This window comes from Lethenteron reissneri, chromosome 47 (genome assembly GCF_015708825.2).
Source record: "Lethenteron reissneri isolate LAM-NWPU_2019-01 chromosome 47, ASM1570882v1, whole genome shotgun sequence".
Taxonomy (NCBI): Eukaryota; Metazoa; Chordata; class Hyperoartia; order Petromyzontiformes; family Petromyzontidae; genus Lethenteron; species Lethenteron reissneri.
In genome coordinates, this window is record NC_083825.1 from 5,369,317 (window position 1) to 5,383,556 (window position 14,240).

The 14,240-nt window shown below is 48.5% G+C and overlaps 1 protein-coding gene across 1 annotated transcript in view; it reads left to right on the forward strand.

Moving 5' to 3' along the window:
• Positions 1–14,240, forward strand: part of LOC133354432 (collagen alpha-1(I) chain-like) — a 340,365-nt gene that overhangs the window by 241,089 nt on the left and 85,036 nt on the right. The window contains exon 9 of the mRNA XM_061571253.1: positions 1,212–1,319. Coding sequence (XP_061427237.1) covers positions 1,212–1,319 — 108 coding nt within the window. The remainder of the gene's footprint in view (positions 1–1,211; positions 1,320–14,240) is intronic.

Sequence of the window (14,240 nt, forward strand, 5' to 3'; positions counted from 1 at the left end):
ACGACCCGTTAAATTCCCTATAGCTTTTTGAGTTGTGCAATATTTTCTTCAGCACCCTCCTGCAATGTCGATGTTTTTTTAACCTTTTTTTGTGCTGCTGCTGCTGTGCTCACACAACACCCGTGGAACTCCCTTGTAAGATAGCCAGGCAACTGGCTAAAGGCGATCGTACGTGTAACAAAATCAAATTAACCAAACTCTTTCCAGCCCCTTTGTAAACCTACTGGTGGACAAAGGCCACCTCCCTTCCCTCCATTCTGTGCGTCCGGTCATGTGTGTATGTCGGCTTGTGCTTCGTACAAGATCAGTTTCGGTGGGACGCTCAATAGCTACTATTCGTGAAGCTGTTCATATGCCAATAAAAAAAAAACGATGCTCATCGGAATCCCATATTTAAAATTCTATTCTTATCAGAGCCCATCGTGTCAAGTACGCAGTCTGCAGCTCATATACGCTCTAGCCCTCTGGCTTCTCTAGGTGTGTGCTCTGATGAAGGGCAGTTGCCCGAAACGTTGCTTATTATATTTTTCCCCTTTACGTTCACAGTGTTATTGTTGATTTGGTCGAGTTGTTTTGTTGTTGTTGTTGTCCAATGTGCTTGTGTACCACGTCTAACGCACGATCGCCAAATAATGAATGGTAAGGAGGCCCTGGACCAGGACAGATATCGCTCACTACTGATGCCAGCCATGTCCGGGAATCGAGCTCAGGTCACCAAGGATCATATGCGGGCACGCGAACCACTGCTCCACCACTCCCCCTCTGTAATTCCTTCTTCATACGCCACTGCTGGCAATGGATCCTCACGAGATGGCGCTTTACAGAGCCCCTCTCGAGGGTATTTTTTTCCTACTCTTCCACACTGGAAAGACTTTTTTTGAAGGGTTTGGCACTTTACCCCGGGCGCCCGTTGCGACCTGCCGATCGACAAACCCCGTTCATACCTCTGGGTGGACAGAGGCGGCGGGAGGTGGTTTCGAGAAACTCGCACCGTCGTTTCAACTCCGGCGCTCGGCGATCGAATCGAACCGGCGACCCCCTGGAGGGGAAGTTCGGTGTGCGAGCCATCCCACCACAGCGACAGCATTCATCCGAATAATATTATTACGACAACTAGATCCTATTAAGGGGGAGACGGCTCTCCCGCGCCACGACCCCAGCGCAAGCGCGCGCGCGCCTTATCTCTGCCGCCGCTGTCTCCCAACCCCCAGGCTCGTCTGAGGCCGGACGGCGTGGCGGGGCCAGACGGCATGGCGGAGCCGGGAGCCGCGGCGACGGAGGAAAAGTCCACGCAGACGGAACGACGGCGCCGGTCCTCGGTGAGTCCCGAGAGCTGCCCTCCGTTATTTTTTTTTTCTCGCGCCGCTCGCTTGGAGGGAGCGTCACCGGTCAGCCGTAACCAGCGGTTCGGACGCACGCCCCACGGACCTCTGAGCGAGAGACGGCGGCGCGAGCTTGTGCGGTCACAAGGTTGTGCGGTCACGAGGTTGTGCGGTCACAGGCCGCCACAGGACGGGAGGCGATGCGCGAATGAGCAACGGGGCCTATCGCTCGTTTTGAACGTCGCTGCGCACGTATTTTTTTTTTCATATGTTGCGCCGTACGGCTGCTCCGACGTTATTTTGCGGGTCGTTTGTTGTCGCGATGTCCGACGTTTCGCTCCACGTGCTGGCTGGCTTCAGGAACGAACTGAAGACACATCCAGAGGTCATTTCAAATGATGCCCCCCATCCTCACCCAGTGGTGGAGGTTTTACGGTTCTCAAAGGATGACCCTTGCGCTAGTCATCCTCTGTTTCTCAAGCTCCAGAAGCTGCCTGACTCCTCGACCTTGGTGCTGCTTCCCGTGATTACCACCTATCAGGTGCGCGCAGTGTGTAGCAGCTTGACTTGCGCATGAATGCAAAGTGTGGAAAGATTCACCCGTGGTTGGTTATGAAGACTTGAGGTTGGCAAAACAACGACGCAAAACAAATGAGGACATTGGTACTCATAGTTTTTTCGGTAAAGTCACGTGACTTTACCGAAAAAACTATGAGTATGAATCCTTGCAGTCACGAAAGCTTCAAATCTAAAATTAAGAGGACACTGGTGCAAATTTTTGGCCCTCAGTATTGCTTGACTCACAGATCGAAGGTTACTGGCACCAGTCAATGTCAGGGGAGGCGAATCAGGTGATACTATGTATGTGGTCAGTAATACGTGAACTGCTTTGTGGGAAATCAACAGGGGCTAATCATTATAGGACCGGGCCCTTCCCATGATAACGTGGAATTTACATCAAGGGCTCAGGGTCATTGATGGATATAATGCTTGGCCATTTATCTCGTGAACAAGGAACAAAATGTGATTTGTGGTTTTTCCACGATCCATTTCCAGTAAATGTTTCCGATAATGCATCATTGTGCATTACTTGCAATGCGAAATGGTGTCTATGTACGTTTTAATTATCTATTGTATTATGCTTTTGGATTCATTTCTTAAAGAGGAATATAGCACTCCTCTTAACACAATTCTATAATGAAGCTCTATGCCATATATTTTTTATTTAGTTTTTTTTTCATTGGTCCGTGATTGTTTTCGCGATCAATAATATGTTACGTATTGAACAACTGCTTTCTGATAATTGTATTTTCGTAGGATTGTGTACCACGACACGTTGTTGAACTCGTCTTATTTTATCTCAAAATTCTTGGTCGGATGTGCAAAATATCTCCCCAGTTATTGTTTTTTTTGTTACGTATTTTCATGCACCTACGGGCGAGTTTTTTTATATTTAGTTTGCTTGATCCATATTAAAAAAGGAAAAAGACACATGCCATCTCAGTATGCTGTCCACCAGGTTATAAATAAGGGATCAAGATAAATATTAAATTTATCCAATTTTCAATTCATCCTTTTAATTTCCAAGGGAATTTGTCTCCCCGCTCAATCCTCCACAATCTGACCCAGCCAACCTTCGTTGTCACCCCCCTGCACCTAAACCCCCCCTCACGCCCAACCCTCCCATCCCCTGCTTCGCGCATCTCACAATTTCCACCATTCCTCAAGCAACATAATAGCCATAAGAAAAATAAAAAAAATATATAAAACTAAAGTAATAAACCAAATAAAAAATAAAGGTTGGTTTAGCATTTGTCAGATTAATAGTCGCTCAGATGGCCAGGATGTATTGCTGTTGTCATGCCAGTTTTCAAGAGATGATTTTTCCAGCGGAACATACGCTTAGCTTTATAGGTGCTCCCCGAGCAATCCTGCAACACCCATCATTTGTACGGATGAGCTATGGGATTTTTTTTCAATGTTGTTATTATTGTTATCTATCTATCTGTCTATCTATCTTATTTTTTTGCTCGTATATATATTTTTTCAAAATAGATTATTGTCTGAAATAGCTCAAACACTGCCTTGGGTATACTTTTTCCTTTTTTTCTGCTACCCTTCGGGGGAAAATTGGCAAAGCTGGCCAAGAAATATAATATATTGCCGTGTCTCTGTCCATACCGCAGCATATAGATATAAAGCAATAAATGAATAGGGACACAATACACAATATAGTGAAAATACGTCAGTTTTGGCAACGCAGCACTTTTTCTTAGGAAGTACAGATTTCATATTTTCTTTTTCATCGCAAACAACAGTATCCATCCCTTGCTGCCTTATCGTTTTAAAATAGGGCCCACGGTCGAATTATCCGGCTGTCCCGCAGAGGCAAGAGAGTCGGACTGTCGCCACAGCCACCTCTTGGTTCCCCCGGTCAAACCCGCCACGCTGTTTGACGGCTCGAAAAAAAACACTGCCTCCGAAAATCACAAAAGGAGAGAAGAGTGGATAATGTGCTGGCATTTTCGGAGTAAATCACGCTCCGTGCAGCCTAAGAGGCAGCCTTAGGGGTCGTCAAGCCTGGCCACCTTTGCCTTTCCAGCTCTGACGTGTACGTATGCAGTTACGATGAACTTCTTTCGCACCTTGTGTAGCGTTGTTCACGTCCCGTACCACGTACTCAAGTCCCTAAACTGCTCTCAGAATTGCTCGCCTCTTGATTTTATCCTCGACCAGGAAATCAAATTTCGGTTTCCAAATCGGTAGCGCAGTGCGGTGACCACTGCGCTACTGCACGAGCACACAGACACACGCACACACGCACACACTTAAAACGTACAGCCCTGCATCTGAACCTGGTTCCAGACACGGCTTGAAAGTCGCAATAAGACGCTCCGACTGAGTGCAAACGGAAGCAGAAGGCTCCACCTCCGACAATTATTTTTTATTTTTTCCCAGAAAATGTCACTGCTGGGGTGGTGTTCAACACAGATGCTGCAGTCTTCATCACGGGTTCCTCATGGTCCTAAACCAATGCCCCTGATTGTCATTCTAAATGCATGTGGTGGCCATTCACTTATACAACATTACATATCCATAATGCAGGTTTTTTTAGGTTAGATCACGTAAATATATAAATGTGTCGTTAAACCCGCCACCACCCGCCACTGCTAATCAGTAAGGTTTGTCATGTAAACAGAACATGCCAATTCGTTACTAGTACAGCATACCCATGTGTTGGAGAGCAAATCCACAGCATTTACAATCTGAGTACAACGTTTCGCTAGTAATTACAAATATCTTCATAAGGCTACAGCCAAATTTGTACGCAATCTAACCCCAAAAAAAAACTCTTTGGCATAAAATTTGTCGCGAAAGCCTACGTGTTAAAATTAGATTTCACCTTCCCCACCCAGCCCCTCTCCACCCTCCCACCCAGCCCCTCCCTCCCCACCCAGCCCCTCCCTGCACGACGAACGGACGGATACAATAATCCCCTGTGGGCTGGTGGAACCAGGAGGTTCCTACCAGTATAATTATAACGTAGCTCACGAAGGAAGCTTTCTTGCCTCGCAATTTAGAACACACGGAAGCACCCATCTCTTCATCAGCGCTCGCGTCGCTCCCCGCTTCCCTGACGCAGAGATTCTTTTGTTCAAATGAACTTCATGAAGTGTTCCGATTTTCCGCCCCTTTATTTCTTTCCGCCGCGAGCCACGGCGAGGGCGTCATCGTCATTGTCAAAGCTGCCCCCGTTCTCGCTCGCCACGTCGTCGCGACACGAGCATATGAGCCCCCGCTTTTGTCTAACGAACAATGCCCCGGCTGAAAGTGCCGTGTATTATTTGGCGGCTTTTTTGCGAGCGTCGCCTCTGCCTTTTGAAGGGCACGAGGCAGTTTTGAGAAACAGCCGTAAGTTATCTTCCTGCCGCTTCTAATCAAATCCTTAAAGAGTTCATTTGTCATTACTTGACACGTCATTTTCCAAAAGTCCAAGGATGCTACGGTGTAGCGAATCTGATTTCCAGTTGCGGAGGAATTCAAATTCCCCTTCTATAAATAATGCGCATACATTTGTGTGATAAATTCTGCTCCATTCTTGAGCGCAATATTGCACTCTGCCTTTGGTATTCAAGTATCTTGTGGAAGGATGTTCATTGATTGGCAAAAAAAATGGGCCCAAAAGTGTGGTTATCACGGGACCGTTCATTTTGTGAAAGAAAAAGAAAATCGCCGCATTTTTTCGGTGCAGCTTTGGAAGTAATAGCTGCTCGATTACATACCTTCATGTTTCATAACAAAAAACACGGTATCATTGACAGGTTCGCTAAAGCAATGCTAAACAGTGTGGAATACTGTTGAGAATGTTCTAAGAATTTAAAGTGCAGCTCCCAATGTGTTACAACAAGGCTATGGTGCTGACCTTGGATAGCCTGGGGTTCTGAAACACATACGCTTATCTATATGCGGTGGTGGTGTTGGGGAGCGGTGGCGCAGCGGTTAGCGCACTGCGCTACGAACCCGGAGACCCGAGTTAGATTACCCATCACGGCCAACACCTGTGACGATTATCTGAACCTGTCCTGGGCCTCCCTTAAGTCAATTCAGCTTGCAAAGAGTACCTCGTGCGATGTGTAAACATCACCACTGGGGAGTTAAAGACGGCTGGGCGTGGTATTAATGTACATTCGTTGAACTTCTTTCACACCGTACGTAGCCAACCGTGCTATATTCAGAGGTGATGGCTACCCACCCTTCATAGGTGCTCGCTAACTGCACTTGCCCCAACAGTTTGTTAAGGCTATACCAGGGACCTTTGTCTTTGGTGTTGGTGGAAGATTTATACAAAAAAACATGAATGTTTAGGTTACTGGAATGTGTTCACTAAATAAATCATTATAACACCAGTAGTGGTATTATTGTTTAAGTATCCAGAAAAAAAAGGTCACTGAAATTCAAAAAAAAAATTGCCAAGGGTCCTGCAATTGAATGTTTGACCAATTAATTTTTTAAGGGAGTATACCAAATAAACGTATATATATATTGTGTGCTGCCTTGGAAAAGTGTGGGCAAGACGCAAATAAACGGATGCTGCCGCAGCAGTCTGATGCTTATCATCATGCTGGAGTTGCAGTTCAGAGGTCGCGGATTCGATCCCCTGGAGTGGCAGTTGAAATCATTTTTACGTCCACCCAAAAGTGTCAACGGGTACAACCACAGTTAGTCGTTCGGCTCGTCGTGTGTGGTAGGGTAAAGTGTGGGTACTGTCACCTCTGGCATGGAAGAGTAGGCCAAAAATATCCTTCCGAGGGACTGTCTGCAGCTCCCTCTACTTGAGGCCCTTCCGCCAACAGTCGCGCGAGCAGCAATTTCAGCGCCTTACCGTTTTACCGTTTGTATAAATTAATAAGAAAGGCCATTTGGCCTACTCTTCCAGATACCTTTTGAAGAGGTGTAAGTACCCACACAGTACCCTGCCCACACGTGACCTTGCCGATCACCGAACTGCGGTGAACCCGTTTGTACTGCTGGGTGGATAGAGAGGGTGGTGGGGATATAAAATATTTGCGCCATCGTTTAAACGGCGGCGACGGGAAACAAAATCGTACCGGGCGACACAACTTCTTGATGGAAAATTGAAGCGTGGCAACCGCTACCACGGCACTGTGGCAGCATTCGCGCCAGCAGACGGTTCTCCAACTAATTGTTGGCTGAACACAAGAGAGATATACGCAACCGGCGGTTATTAACCCTACGTTTCCCAGCGCGTGACGCCCGCTGATCGATTTGAAGCGAGGCTCGGTGGCCGCGTCCCGCTCCCGTTTGTTTGTGCGGATACCGCCGCCGTCGCCGCTGCGACCGTGTGCGCCGTGACGCAGCTGTGCTCAGCCGTTGTAAAACACCGCGGGCGAGGAAGTCACAAATACGCTGTCCGATTATTGTAGCCGTTAAAAGACTCCCACCACGTCTGGTGGGGTTTTTTTGTTTTTGTCACGAGGAGATGCCTGTGTGCGATTCGTGCACGGTGGTTTTAGGATATTGTTCGCTTTACGAAACACGGGGAGGGCTCGGCGGAGTTCGCTGGCGCAGCGATTGCGTGGTCCTGCGCGCAAGTAGATCTAAACGTCCGTGCACGCTTGGGGTATTTGTGGCCGCGTGCACTGTTGACTGGCGACTGATGTCAATCTCCGAGCCATTTCGCGTTGGAGTCCGCCAGTTCGCTTCTTACAAATGTCTTGATAACCTCCCGTTTGGGGAATTGACATCACACTCCAAGAAGCCGTTTAAAAAAAAAAAAATTTAAACGTCATTTGTCTCGAGCAGAGAGGCCGCGATGTGCCCGAGTCAAAGCCCCCACACCTCGACATTCAACAGTTACTCACCAGGATACGTGTGTGTAAAAAAAAATACGATTCAAAGTAACTGACTGCGCCGGCAGTGATATACAATGACGTGCAAAAATGACCAGATTCGTCATCATAACACGGGCCTATCGTAGGCTTGTGATGATGCACCGAGTCAGCAATTGATGTTGATACTTGCGCTAGTGCTACCCGCGTCGAATTCACGCGTGTGGGAATCGATTGTTGATCATTTTCGGCAAAATGGCGTGCTAACATTACCTTTGGCTCACGGAGCAAACTAAAATTCTACAAAACGGACAAAGCCAATGAGATGCCAGTGGGTCGCAAATGAGAACACCTTAATGGGGAAAATTTTCACAAAAATAATTTGTTTTTGAATCGAGTTGTGACAATTCATCGATTCGTTTTGGGGTGGGGAGCAGGAGCGGGATTGGGTAGAATTGTTTCATACCTCTCGTAATATCAGCAAAATAAGTATCTGGCTGGCATATTGGGCAATAACCATTCTCGACCTTACCACCGTGAGCCAGCGATGGCGATTCCACTGTCCCACTGGCAGAGGTGAGTCTCTTATAAAGCAACCGCTGTCGACTCCCCGCAGAAGTGGGGTAGTCGTTTCGTTGACCCCGGAGAGGTGTTGACAACAGGGCTGAGTTAACCTTTTGACCGGAATCACGACTCGCATTCTTCCAAGGGAGAACGGTTCGCGCTGACCGCCGTGCGGCCACCCAGCTGCGTCTCTAGAAGAGCGACAGAAACGAGCCGTTTGCCGGCAGATGTGCGACCGTGTTTGTGCGTGGAGCGGGGACGATGAGACAACACGGCGACACGGGGTGGGGGGTGGGGCCTTGGGCACCCCCTGAAATGCTGAGCTCTCCTCCCCCGTGTGCCGTGCAGATGGGTTTTTAATTGCCTCCGGGAAGGGGAAGTGATTTTTTTTGTTTTGTTTCGCAAGGGGGACCGCTCGCTCGCGAGCAGCAGCAGCAGCGGCGTAATGTGCGTGGCCCGCGGGCGGTCTGGAGGGAGGATTGCTCGTGCCGCCGCCGTGTCCCCAGGCGTCGGTTGTTGAGCAGAGGGCCCGGAGGCCCGTAACACCGGGAGGCCGGCGACAGACAGCGCTCGTTGAAGGTGTCGTAGGTCTGGCCGCGTGGCTCGGCCGTGGAGCGAAGCGGCCCGCGGTAGGCAGGGTCGCGAGCTCAGATCCTGGTTCTGGAGGATTTAATCAGCCCATCATCTCTCTGGGTCGATAAAGTGAGTACCACTTTGCGGGGAAGTCAACAGTGGTTGCTCTATTGATCGACTCGCCCCTGCCATAGGAATGTAGAATTTTCACCACTGGCGCAGGGACTGCAGTAAACGGGACATGAACGCCAATGGCTCAATGCTCATTTGAACAGGAAGTCACTTTTCTTGGTAGAAAAGAGTCGATAAGTGTCTTAACTTGAGCAGTCTTCTCAGAACTCGAGAAGAGAGACGATGGGAGGGAAGAAGCAGAGAGAGCAGTGTTGTGACCTGCAGCGTGGTGGTGGGTCACGGTGGATGAGATGAACAGTGCTAAAACTATAAACTAATCTACTTTTATTTAACCAGGTAAGGCCCACTGAGCTGTGTAGCTCTTTGTTGAGAAGCGACCTGACCACAAACGATAGCTCAACGAAGTGGCTCATCACGTGGACATTTATTGTAGCCAAATACCCTGAACGCGTGACGTTGATTCTCAACGTGGAGAGAAAAACCGCATTACCTGGAGAAAAAAACACATGCCCACGGGGAGAACACGCAAATTACAAATATACTGTAGGCGTCAGGGTCGGGATAGAACCCATGACCTCCTGCATACCAGGCGAGGTAGTTAACATCTCCTAGCCTCCTTGGCGCTCATGAGCGAGGTAGACCGAGGGACCTCAACGTGGGTGGATGAATCAGTGAGTGAAGTTCGTGGGAAAAGAGTAACCATGGTAACTTAAGTCTACTTAAAAGTCACCCCATGCAACGTGATGAACTTCTGGGTTCATCATCTTGACGCAGCTCAAAGCAGTTTTAGTGAAATGTCGTCATCTGTTGGATCCACTCAGTGGAGAGTCTGAAGCATTATCGGTCAGAATTTGATGAATTACATTTGGCCACGTGTAAATAATAACGATGTCTTTGAATGTCGATTTAAAACTTTCGTGACTGCAGGGATTCATCTTCTTGGTTCTTTCGGTAAAGTCACGTAGAAGGGAAGTAATAAAATAATAAAAGTAAAACATAATATTATGTTATATTTTACGTGACAATCCCGTCCGGGTGGTGGAGGGTTAATCAATTACAAAAATAATTTGTCTCAAGTCACCGCGTGGCCTAACCCCGAAAAACAAACGTGGATCAGTCGCCACGGTCGTTAGGAGGTGGAAGAGTTTGGTGGTGCGGGCGGCAGGTCGACCGCTCGCCCGCTCGCGGGGGTGCCGTGAGCTCGCTGTGGGACAGGGCTGTTAGCGAGGTTATAACGAGCGAGAGGCAAGGGCCCCCCCCGTGTGTTAAAATCCCTTTATTGGGCGGCAAATCATTAAAACGCCGAAAGTCCCAATACGAATGTGTGTTTATCGTAAATATGCGGTAATGCATTGCGATGCATCAAAAAACTGCGGGGTGAATATAGGGGTAATTGTTCACCAGGTTCATGAAAGTATTGCGCCGAAATGAAACATGCCCCGCGATAATACGGCCCCTAATCTGCATGTAAATTATACACCGGGTATTCTGTGGCCATTTGATGCTATAATTGGATGGCAGAAGTTGAGGGGCTTGGTAAGGGCTTACGGCAAATGGGGAACAGTAATAGCTCCCTGTATTTGTATCCCTGCGTGCGGCTTTGTCTTATGCCCATTGTTACATGCAGGAACCCAAGGTCCCGTATTTATTTCTAGCAGTGCCATCCGTTACCTGTACTTGTTTGTGTGTGCGTGTGTTTATGTGCGTGCGTCCGTCCATGTGCGCGTGTCAGTAGCATAGTGGTTAGCGCGCCGCGCTACCAACCCAGCGACCCGAGTTAAATTCCCGCTCGCGACCAATAACAGCGTCGAATTTATTTAACCCAGTCCTGGGGCTCCCCTAGGTCGACTCAGCCTTAAATGAATACCTAGGTGCGATGTGGCGTTCGCAGCTGCTCGCTAACGGCACTTTCCCCAACAGTCTGCTCAAGACGACACCGGCGATGTTTGTGTTTGTCTGGCGTGTGCACGTTGCTTTGTCGTGTCGTGGTTCGCTTGCTGTGACGAATGTTTGAAGACCAGAATATAATTCCTGGCCATGGGTAACACCATTGGATGGCGGTATCAGATACTATCCTCGACTGTAGTACAGAGTTAGACTGATGGCCTTAATCTAAGTTGTCTTGCGGTTGTTGTTGTTTGACTTGCATCCCACTGGGATTTTTGCACACAGTGTTGGTGTACGGTGATTTTTCTGCAATATTTTGCTGTCTTTTCTTGGATTTTCTGTTTGCACTTAGTCACATCGTCACTTTAAGATGTTTTCTTGTTCATGTTTTTGTTTTTTTGTTTGTTGCGGTTGTACCCGATTCAAGAGCCGAATGGCTCACAGGGCTATACCTAATAAATGAAACTTGAAAACTTGAAACTTGACTTAGTCATACATTGGTGCCTGATGCACTGTGTAAGCATCAACAAAGGTGGCTGGGGGTGATTCTAGCTTCACCCCTCCCCCCCCCATCCTGAATAGGTCTTCACCAACAGCGTTAACCTCAACACACTAATTAAGTTATGCAGGGCATGTTTGTTATTGTCTTGTTGTTTGATTAAGCCAGTGTATCATTCTCCGCACCACTACAACGTCTATATACGTTGGTGTCAATATATTTACGTGGATATAAATACGTTTATGTAAATGTGTGGATGTGTGTGTGCGCATATTCATATTTTATTCAAGGCAGCATACTGCCCTTGGGATGCTGCAATGTGATGCAAACGGACAGCACCCGGGACATTTTATCCAGAGCTCACCGGTTCCATCCCAACATCCCGGTCCAAGAAATTTAACAATGGGTCAAGTTTTTGTTTAAATCCTCCCTCCCCCCCCCTAATCTCTGTCAATCGAGCAGTTGTATGTGGGCACAGCAGAGTTATTCGATTGTTAGGTTACGTACGGCGGAGTAACTCCCACCTCTTCCAAGATTTCTGGCCAGAGTGGATGGGTTTAGACCAAAGTTCTCTCTTGAGGAGCTCTGCATTGCTCCCCTGTGCAGGAGGGCTTGCCGCCAGCAGTGACCCGAGCAAGCAAATTGCAGGGCTGCGCCTTTAACTCTTTATTTTTACACCTAGGGTATCGCGACCAATATTATCCAGAGGGGGTGTCGCCTGATGAGGCTGGTTGTAATTACCGGCGAAACGTCGTACTCGAATTGTAAATCTTGTGGGTTTACCCTCCAACACACCGGCGTGCTGTACTAGTAACGAATGGACATGTTTTGTTCACGTGACAAACCTTACGAATTGGCTGCGTCGGGTGGTGGCGGGTTTGACGACACTTTTATGTATTTACGCGATCTTACCCAAAAAACAAACCTCTGCGGGATTATTTTTACACCGCTCCCAAAGGGGGGCACTGTTCTATCCCCTGTCGCCCTCACGTCGCCATACGGAGGTTGGGCATACGGGCGGCGAGGACTTTCTGTCTTCCGCGGGGCTTTGGGAAGGTGCGAGTTCAGGCAGGTTGCTCAACAAATGCGTGGCAGCCGACGACCGAAGAGAGTCGGTTTGCCGTCGCTCGTAGATAAAAGTTTGTGACTTGACAGAAGTGGAGGATGCTCACTGGAGTGACACAGAAGCAGGTCAAGTCAGCCTTGTTAGGCTCTGAGAACAATTGCCGCATTGACACCGCTTGTTTTATATTTATATATGTGTGAGAGAGAAAAAGAAATCCACCCATTGTGAATCCAGTGCTGAAGGAAGGGCCTATACCACGTGCTCTGTCGCTTGTTTTTTTACCACCACACTTCACAACGACGGTCAGTGTGGGTTGGTCGGTGGGGTGGTGGTAGAGGAGGGGGTGGTGGTCAGGATTGGTTCTGACATCTCTTGACGTTAGCCGTGGCCGGGCATCTAACTCGGTTTGCCAAGTTCACCGCGCAAGCGTGCTAACCGGTGAACCACATCCCTCTACCTCTTGCTCCTGTTCCGCCGGATGACGGCGTGGACGGGAAGTCATTCTTGGCATTTGGGTTGTCTCTGCAACAAATAGGGATGGATGGTGGAGGTGAATTTGTAAGGAGAGAAAGGTTCACGGTGCGTGAAGATAAAACCTCTGAGTTGAAGTCTATTGCTTTAGAGTGGAGTACCGTGGGTAATAGTGAAACATGTAAACCCTCCATTTTCTATTGACACACAAATTAGTAACAGCTGGTAGACCAGCAGTATTTTACTGGTAGGAACCTCCTGGTTACACCAGCCCACATGAGAGTATTGTGTCCGTCCGTCCGTCGCTCATTCAAAAATGGGAGGGGTGGGGCTGGGTGGAGAGGGGAGAGTGGGGAGGGGCTGGGTGGAGAGGGTGGGGCTGGGTGGGCAAGTGCTGGGTGGAAGGGGTAGGGCTGGGTGGGGGGTGGGAGGGGTGGGGCTGAGTGGGAAGGGGAGGGTGGGGAGAGGCTGGGTGGGGAGGGTGGGGAGGGTGGGGAGGGGCTGGGTGGGGAGGGTGGGGTTGGGTGGGGGGTGGGGCTGGGTGGCGAGGGGCTGGTCACTCCGTGGTGCCCTTATAAAACTCAACGTTTAACCTACTCACGCCGGCTTGTGCCCGCCCTCACAGTCGGCCATATTTGCGGAATACACCACGCCGCCATTGACCCTGGCCATTGATCGAGCAACCCAACGTTCCTACCAGCTCCCTCCGCAGGAATGTGTTATTGGCAATCCTGATTTTGCTGATGAGATCCAAGTGGATATGGTCAGTCCAGTGTTTGTGTGCTTAAAACAGGTGGATGTGGAAATCCTGTAGTGCAATGCACTAATTTTTTTGTTTATTGACGACAGTTAGCGACTGAAAAGAATGATTTGAACCGCCTGAAGGGAGCCAAACGGATATGCATTGCTCTAACCATGACATATTTATCCATCTGTCTGTGATTGGACGATGCTTACATTTTCACGAAATTGCAAAGTTCCCGAAATAGATTGCAACAAAACGTACGGCACAGCTTTGCAACGCAAATGCCCACATCTGTATGGTGTTTCGGCTTAAAGTTTGTCCATAAAAATATTATCATATAAGCGTAATGCATTTTTTAGATTGCTTTACGTTTAGGTGCATCCCGGCGCCATGAGCGCACGGCCTTGTGCGAGTAACCTGACGCTCCTGAATCACGATGCACAAATGTGCGTGCGTCTGTGTGTCTCCGCGCCCAATTTTTCTCCGCGTGTTCAAATCACCTTTAAAAAAAAACATACTCAACACATTCGTCAATAACACTGCGGCCTTAAGAGCAAATGAATGTATAATGGGTGATGTTTTCGGCAATGGACCTGCCTCATAGCACGTAGATAAAGCACGTAGCATGATC